General features: G+C 53.5%; 1 protein-coding gene across 1 annotated transcript in view; it reads left to right on the forward strand.

Moving 5' to 3' along the window:
• The window catches only part of SRC (v-src avian sarcoma (Schmidt-Ruppin A-2) viral oncogene homolog), an 18,652-nt gene extending 14,567 nt beyond the window's left edge, over window positions 1-4,085 (forward strand). Inside the window, exons 7-11 of the mRNA XM_006881511.1 lie at window positions 1,647-1,826; window positions 2,843-2,919; window positions 3,159-3,312; window positions 3,471-3,602; window positions 3,877-4,085. Of these exons, the coding sequence (XP_006881573.1) occupies window positions 1,647-1,826; window positions 2,843-2,919; window positions 3,159-3,312; window positions 3,471-3,602; window positions 3,877-4,085 (752 nt within the window). The remainder of the gene's footprint in view (window positions 1-1,646; window positions 1,827-2,842; window positions 2,920-3,158; window positions 3,313-3,470; window positions 3,603-3,876) is intronic.
• Window positions 4,086-8,809: the final 4,724 nt, after the last annotated feature.

Here is an 8,809-nt window from a genome sequence, read left to right on the forward strand (position 1 = left end):
CACACACACACACACACACACACACACACACACACACACAATAATACGGCTCCCCCAGGGCCCTGCAATTAAAAGCCCAGATAATAATAACAGCGTAACTGCAGCTGTCATTTACAAAGCTGTCACAGCAGACCTGGCCCAGTGCCTGAAATCTCAATCCTCAGTCAGGCAGTGGTGTCAGCTCTGTTTTGTTGTTGCTATGAGGTGGCACCTCCATCACGTCCATTCTGACTGACAGCAGCCCTGGCCAGTCCTGTGCCATCTGCCCCTTGTTGCAGCCACCACGTCCCTCCATCTCATTGAGGGCCCTCCTCACTTTCCCTGACCCTCTTAGTCATGGTCTCCTTCTCTAGGGACCAGCCAATTCTCAGAACACGTCCAAGTGAGTGAGATGAAGTTTTGCCATCCTTACTTCTAAGCAGTGTTCTGACTGTTCTTTCAAGATAGATTTCTTCATTCTTCTGCTAGCCCATCTATTCCATAATCTTCAAAATCATAATTCAAATATGTCAGTTCTTTGGTCTTCCTTATTTGTTGTTCAGCTTTTACAAGCATATAAGAAAAGGCTATGGCTCAGGCCAGGTGCACCCTAGTCCTCAAAGTGACACTCATGCTCTTTAACACTTTAAGGAGATCTTTTGCAGCAAATTATGTTATTTGATTTCTTGACTACTGCTTCTATGGATGTTGATTGTGGAGCCAAGTCAAATGATATCCTTGGTAACTTCAACTCAGGAGACACTTTAGCATCCCCATTTTCCAGCTGAGGAAACTGAGGTTCAGAGAGGGGAACTGATTCGTCCATGATTTCCCTGCTGGCAGGAGGCAGAGGAAGGAGTTCAGCTCCTGCTGGTCAGACCTCCAAGGCTCAGGCTTAGTTCCACGCTGAGTCGTTAAGAGGACGTGGGTGACCTCAGACCTCTTCACCCCCACCCCCACCCCCACCAGGACACAGTTTATTTGCTTACTCATGAGACACTTTCAGCACCCAGCTGAGAGATTTATTGAGGCACCAAGACCACTCAAGGTGGAAACAGTCACGTTAGAGCCCTGGCCTCCCCTCTCCCCTAACAGTCGTAGTCCTAACAGCCACAGCCAAAGAACCAACAGAGATGTCTCAGAAAACGCGCAGCCCGAGTGCTCCTTAGAGGCAAAGATGACGAAGCGTTGTCTCTCATACCTTGGGCGTGTTGCTAGGAGAGGCTATTCTTTAGAAAGGGTCATCATTCTTGGAAAGGTCAGTTAAAGAGAGGAAGACCTTCCATGAGATAGATTGACACAGTGACTGCAGCAGTGGGCTCAGATGTGTCCGAGATGATGAGGATGGCATGGGAGGGCAGGGTTCAGATCTGTTCGTAGGCTTGCTGTAAGTCATGCTCAGTGGCATCTAACAACAACAGCCGCCATTCCTTAAACATGTGCCAGAGACCCCTATAGTTCTTGTAGGAGTCCTGGGAGGAAGGTACCCATTTTACAGATAAGGCGCCTGAGGTGCACAGAGGGTCTGGGCCTTGGCATAGTGGGCTACGTGGCATGGGAGGCCAGAGCTGAGGTTGGCATACAGACAGGGAGATCCGATCCCTGTGGGACAGGGTGAGGGATGAGAGCCGCATCTGAGCTGGCCTGCTGTGCCCCTCCCCTCACAGGGACCTGGAACGGCACCACCAGGGTAGCCATCAAAACCCTAAAGCCAGGCACGATGTCACCGGAGGCCTTCCTGCAGGAGGCACAGGTCATGAAGAAACTGAGGCACGAGAAGCTGGTGCAGCTGTACGCCGTGGTGTCTGAGGAGCCCATCTACATAGTCACCGAGTACATGAGCAAGGGTAAGGCCGAGAGGACCCGGACACAGCTGTGCTCTCCATGGGGCCCCAGTCTAGAATGGACGTCTCTACGGAATCAAATTCTCCTGTCAGCTGACAGCTAGGCCCAGACAGAGTGGCCTTTTCCCGGTCAGCCTCGCCGTTCGTCTTGTCTCCTTGGTTCGTTTTCTAAAGCCCCATTGCCTTTCTGGGCCAGAAGAGAACTCCCCTCCTATCTACACTGGCTGCATCCAGACTGAGCCCCTGACTTGACCTTTGGTTAATGTTTAAATTAGGTATCAGTTGGTAAAATTCCACTTGGCTGAGGTTTTAAGAGTTCAGTGAGCTTTATGAGGGGGTTGTTCTGTGTACCCCTTTATTGCAATCAAGTTATAGAACATCACTATCACCCTAGAAGCTTCGCCCACACCCCAACCTCTGCCAACCCCTGAGCTGTCTCTGTCGTGCTAGGCTTTGCCTCCTTCCAGGCTCCGTAGATTCCGTTTTCTCAGCTGTGGTTCATGCACATTGTTTAGTGTATCGGTAGTTGATTCCTTTTAATTGCTGGATTGTATAATGGCAATGAAAGATAGAGAGAGATGGAGGGAGGGAGAGAGATTGTATTGTAATAGGAGTCACTGTGGCCCAGCTCTTCTCTGCTAACCAAAAGATTAGTGGTTCAAAGCCACCGAGAAGCTGTGTGAAATAAAGACCTGGCAGTCTGCTTCCACAAAGATTACAGCCAAGGAGACACTGTCACAGGGGACTGGCTGCTGCAAGTTGGACTTGACTTGAAGGACACAGTAACAGTGACAGAGTTCTACTATTGGATGTGCCACGGTCATGGTCATTTGGGTTGTTTCCCCATCCTGTTTGCGCTTTGAGTGAGAAATGCTGAGCTAGGGAGAGATTGTCTTCAGAGATGGGTTTGTACCAAGAGGCCAGTCTGCTGGGGTGGGCAGGACCCAGCAGTCACTGCTCCCAGCCCCAAGAGAGCTGGCCAAGTGGGGCGCAGGCTGCAACCATGTCTCTCTATCCAGGGAGCTTGCTGGATTTTCTCAAGGGGGAAACGGGCAAGTACCTGCGGCTGCCTCAGCTGGTGGACATGGCTGCTCAGGTAAGTCTCCCTCCCTCTGCCCCGCACATTCCCCGTCATGACTCAACCAACTCTTGCTTCCTGTGTGCCTCTTCCAGGAAGTCTGCCTTGGTGGTCCTCCTATTTGTGGCTATTGCTGCACGTGGGCCCTCTTATAGGAGAGGATTTGCTGACCTCTCCACCCTTGGGGATGACCCTATCCTGTGATTCAGGGAAGGGTGTGAAGTGGTCCTGAGCCAGGCTCTGGGGCTTCTCCACAGATCGCCTCCGGCATGGCGTACGTGGAGAGGATGAACTACGTCCACCGGGACCTCCGTGCAGCCAACATCCTGGTCGGAGAGAACCTAGTGTGCAAAGTGGCCGATTTTGGGCTGGCACGACTCATTGAAGACAACGAGTATACCGCACGCCAAGGTGGGCAGGGCGGCCGCTATGTGCTGTGCGGCCGTGGGCAGAACACGCTCCTTCTCTGAGCCTCAGTCTCTTTGCTGGCCACAAGGGGAGGACAGTGGATCTGATCTAGCAGAGCGGTCTTGACGCTGACACACACCTGACCTCTCTCGCTCCTGCAGGTGCCAAATTCCCCATCAAGTGGACAGCTCCAGAAGCCGCCCTGTACGGCCGCTTCACCATCAAGTCAGATGTGTGGTCCTTCGGGATCCTGCTGACGGAGCTCACGACGAAGGGACGGGTGCCCTACCCTGGTAAGAGCCTACGTCCAGTCTCTGAGTCCCTCTGCCCAGTGGCCTTGGGTGAGCCCCACCCCCTCCTGGACCTCAGTTTCCCTCCCTTTATAACGAAGAGAAGGAACATCCAATCGTAGGCTCTCTCTGTGATCTATGTGCTCAGCCCTGGGGTGGGACTTGCCCTTGGCCACACTGACCTGTCCTAGGAGGAAACCCTTTTGTCCACATCCACATCTTTGTCCCCATCACCTTCCTCCTCAAAACCACACTCCTCATGTGTGCCCTCCTCCAGGGATGGTGAACCGAGAAGTGCTGGACCAGGTGGAGAGGGGCTATCGGATGCCCTGCCCACCCGAGTGCCCCGAATCCCTGCACGACCTCATGTGCCAGTGCTGGCGGAAGGAGCCAGAGGAGCGGCCCACCTTCGAGTACCTGCAGGCCTTCCTGGAGGACTACTTCACGTCCACCGAGCCTCAGTACCAGCCCGGCGAGAACCTATAGGGAGCAGGCCCCAGGCTGGACTGGCCTCTTGGCTTAGACCCTGGGCAGGCAGCCGCTCAGATGAGTTCCTGCCTCCCTCAGCTGCCCTCCACCCGTCCTTCCTCCCGGGGCCCGAGTTGCCGGGCACAGGCCCCCCCCCTTTGTGGCTGGAAGGGCTTTGGGGTCCAGGGCAGCTGTTGAGAGTTGAGGCTGGTATGGCGACTGTCCCCAGCTCTCTCTGTAGTCACATGCCTGCCTCCTGCATTCATCCTTGAGCTCTGTGGGTCTCCGAAGGAGGAAGTGGAAGAAGGGCTGGGGCAGGGACCCCTTATCCTAGCCTCAGCCTACTTCACACGTCTGATTCCTCCACTTCACATGCCACCCCAGGTCTGTCTTCAGAGCTGGCCAAAGAACTTTCCAAAGAGGAGTGATGCTCCTAGCCCTCAGCCTGCCCCCCACCCTGCCCCCACCATCTGTTTCCGAAACATCCCTTGGAGGCCCCCGCGGGTCTACCCCTGCTGTCTGCAGTTGGTGGGGCAGCCATAGGACCAGCTGAGCTTGATGATGATGGGCGATGTGGATTCTCCTCTCAACCCGTCATGCTTAGACCTGGGACCCTGAGACATTACAAGTTCAGCCCCCGTGGGGAAGCAGAGTCCAGAGAGGGACTGTGACTTGTCCAAGGCTGCAGAGCAGTTCAGGCTCAAAGTGGAATTGGAACCCAGGACTCCCTGTGTCTTCCTCAGGAACCAATGAGGTTTGTCCTTGGAGGCTTCTTAGACAAGCTGGGGCAGCCAAGGGGCCTAGCAATGATGAGAGAAAGTACTGTTGCCACTCCTGGCTGCAAAGCTCAGCCAGGCTGGCATGGGAGGAGGGTGGAGGGGGGTGAGCAGGAGCTGAAGGGTAGAAGCTGCAGGGAGGCCTGCTTCAGCTGGAAGCAGTTGGGTGGTTTTTGACCTTCGGAGCCAGTCAGCCATGAAAATGAGTGAGCTCTCAGGCTCTGGGGGCAATCAAGCAGAACTAGAGCTAAGAGGCTAGGAGGTCCTGACCTGGCCTCAGGGACCCCAAGATCCTTGTCCCATTTTGTCCTATGGCATTTCAAGGCCAAGTCCCTGCATTCTTCCCAAGTCACCTCTGAACTCCCAAGCAGAGGAAGGTGTGCCATGCTGGGTGAGAAGATGAGGGTGCCCGCTGTTGTGCACCAGGACTGGCTGTGTGACCTCGGGCAGTCTCTGCCCCTCTCTGGGCTGCAGTGTCTGCTTTCTTATCACATACCCATGGCCTCCACAATTGCTCAGCTTCCTGCCTGGCATCCCATAGTGAGTCCAGCCTGAGGGGCATCAGGATTCTATGGTTTGGCCATCCCTTGCTATTCAGACTAGGGTATATGGCAGCCTTTCCTGGGGCCTCAGTGTACCCATCTGTAAAAGGGGTGGCTGACAATGGCCATCTTGCCAAGGGCCCCTATGTGTGTGTATGTGTGTACACGTGTGTGTGCCTCCATGTGTGTCCATATTTAACATGTAAAACTCCCCAATCTGTCCCCACCTGACACGTTGTACATTTCACCCACGGCCCCCATCATAGCAATAACATGCCCGCTGTCTGGGATTCTTGAGCCAGCCAGGCCCTGCCAGCAGGGAAGGAGGCCAAGCAGTGCCTGCCAACGAAATTTCAACTTTTCCTCTCATTCATGTGTATTACCAAGTCTTCTCCCATCCGTCCCAGTCCGCTGAGGGCTCGTTCACCCCAGCGTGCCCTCAGAACCCTCTCCCACTGCCCAAGGCCCTTTGTACAAGGTGCCCTAATACTGTTCTGTTTCCTTTTTTAAAAAAAAAGAAAATCAGTGTTTTGTAGATTTCAGATGACTATGCAGAGGCCTGGGAGCCCTGGCTCTGGGCAGGACCTTGGGGGTCCCACATTCCATGGCCCAGGCTTGGGGGAGGGAGGGAGGGCCCTAGAATTGGTTGTAAATACTTTGCATATTGTCTGATTAAACACAAACAGACCTCAGCGTTTGGCAAGTGATTTCTTGAGTATTTGATGTGTGTTGGAAAAATGGCTGTGGGGATGTGAGCACAGATTGTGTCCAGGGGTTCTCAGTCCTGGCCATCCTGCTGACTGGAGGGTTTCAGGCAAGGGGGTGACATGACCAGATTGAGGACAACAGTGGCACCTGCGGTTGTGTCTTGGGGTGAGTAGAAACAGCTAAAGCCTGGTTTGTTCCTGAGACCCACCAGCTGAGGGCCAGGTCCCTAAAGCATGGGAGGTGGAGGTGGAGGGTCTTGACATGCTGGGGGACCTGATGGGCCTGTCAGGTCTGAGGGGAACTGCCAGTGAGTTCATAAGGAGATGAAAAATAGAGGATGTGTCTGTGAGTGTGTGTGAGAGGGGGGAGCAGAGTTGACAACAGTTACAGACATTGGGGAAAATCTCCAGGCCCACTCAAGACTCACTTCTCGGGCTGCCCTCTGTCCACTTCTTTAGATAGTCTTGCCCAGTTTCTGCAGCCCCTTCACTTTTCCTTTCTGGTTTCAACTGGTTTGGCTCTTATTTTAAATGCAGTTTTTCTTTTTGATAATAGGTCGCCCCCTTCCCTCCTGCAATGGCTTAGAGGCTGGCGTACATTTCCAGGTTTGTCTGTCTGACCTGCCGCCTGCATGCTGCCTCAGGGTCTGTGTGTCTCCTTGTCCCTGTTTCTGTGTCTCTGTCTCTCTCTTCCAGATACTCATTTACTAGCTTTCTGAGTTTCAAGCCTGTTCATGTTTGATGCATTCATACATAAAGTCTCAGGGAAGGTTTCCCCTGGCCCAGTCCTCCCCTGTCTCCTGTCTGTCCTTCTGTACACAGGCCTGTCTTCCTACAGCTCCCCTCTCCCTCCTCCACAATCTCAGAGGCCCCACTCCCACCGTTGCTCATCTCTGTGTGTTATGTAACATATGTATCTGTGTGATGTGTGTGCTGTGTCTTGTGTACATGGTGTGAATGGTGGACTGTGTGCTGTGTGTGTGTGACACCTCACATCTCTGTCTCTGCCCAAGACGTTTTATCTTTCTCTGGGATCCCTTTCATTCAGTCAGTCAGACCACAACAGGACTTGTGGGGCCTGAGTATGTCTGTGTCTGCCAGGGAGCTCGTTCTGGCTTTTTGTGGGCTGAGCCTCCTGTCCCTTTGAACCTTGTCTGCTGTTGAGTCCTGTCCCCAAGTCACATGCTTGTTGAGCGGACCCTCCCCCCCTTGCCTGTCCACTTCTCTGCAGCTCCACCTTATGGGGTCATCGCCATTGACTGCAAGTTCTGTTTCCTTTCGTTCCCTGGGCTCTTGTTAAACCGTCCAGGGTGGAGCAGCTGCTCCTGACTCCTCTCTCTCTCTCTCTCTCTCTCTCTGTGTGTGTGTGTGTGAATGCATGTTTGTGTTTGCACGCTCACGCAGGACAGAGACACACAGTCACCTGCCCTTGATTATCTCTGAGATGACCACATAACTTTGAATATGGCATTTAGATGTACACACAGAGAATGTATACGTATCACATACACCCCCAGAGGGCCTGGGCTTGAACCCCTCTCTGCTGGGTTCTGGGTTTTAGTGCTTGTTCTATGATCCACCCTCATTTGTCCTTCCACTGCGTCTGTTAGTCCCTGTTAAATCTCCTTTGTGGACTAGAGCCCTGTGTCTCCTATAAAGTTGAAACCAAAGTGACTCCATCTCACTGACTTCCTGGCCCTACCCGAAAACGTGACTTGTGTACATCCATTCCAAGAAATAGTAAATCACTTGGTTAATGTATAGTTGACATTTGAATACCCCTAGACATGGTTTATGACCTTCTCCAGGATTTAGTTAATAGTTAAGATCAGGTGTGGTGGAAAAACGGAAGATGACTCAAGGCCCTGGGATCTACTGTGTCCACCCCAGCTGGCCAGTTAGGGATGGACAAATACCCCAAATCTCTCCTTGTTCGGGGCTGACGCTACGTTAGGCCTTGGCCTGCTTTCACCGAGGTGCACATTTTAAATAAAGCATATTTGCCATACCCTCGGGTGGTGGTGCTTCTGGATGTCGTGGTGGGTTTGAAGCTTTCACCTCCTCCTGCCCACCTACCCTCTCCTTGTGCCTGAGGTGATGCCCTGGCTGTGTGTGTGTGTGCCTGCACCACCCCCCCCCCCCCCGCTGTCCTCCCCTCCCGCCTCTATCTTGATTATTCCAGATGTGGCTTTCCTTGTCTCTGTCTCCTCCACGCCTCTCCCTGCCTCCAAGTCTCTGCTCAGACCCCTGCTATCTCCTTTCATAGGAATCTTTGAAGCTCTTAAATTTCACATCGCTTCCCTGGTTCATTCTGTCGTTTCTTTCACAAATTCCTCCAGATGCCCAGGGCATGCTTGACCCTGGCTGAGGTCTGGGGCTTCAGTGGAAGGAAGATCAGCTTGGAGGGTAGGAGCTGTACTGGATGAGTCATACACTTCGTCTGGAAGGACCCCTGGGCAGAGCAGATGCAGGATGGCCCAGACTTAGGAGCGTAAACAAGGCTGCCCCACTTGTGTGGGCCCCGGGATGGGGATGGGGCAGCTGCCCTGAGGAAGGGACCCTGTACTGATGCTGGGGAAGCAGGAAACAGGTGGAGGGGGCTGAGGCTGATGAAGGGGAAGGGCACCCCAGGCAGCAGAACAGCACTATGGGGGTGGGGCGGAAATGGATGGAAGGGACCAGGGGGCTGCCATCCGGTCCTGCTTCCTCTCTTTACC

Source organism: Elephantulus edwardii, unplaced genomic scaffold (assembly GCF_000299155.1).
Source record: "Elephantulus edwardii isolate Elephantulus edwardi_28Jun2011 unplaced genomic scaffold, EleEdw1.0 scaffold00015, whole genome shotgun sequence".
Classification (NCBI taxonomy): Eukaryota; Metazoa; Chordata; class Mammalia; order Macroscelidea; family Macroscelididae; genus Elephantulus; species Elephantulus edwardii.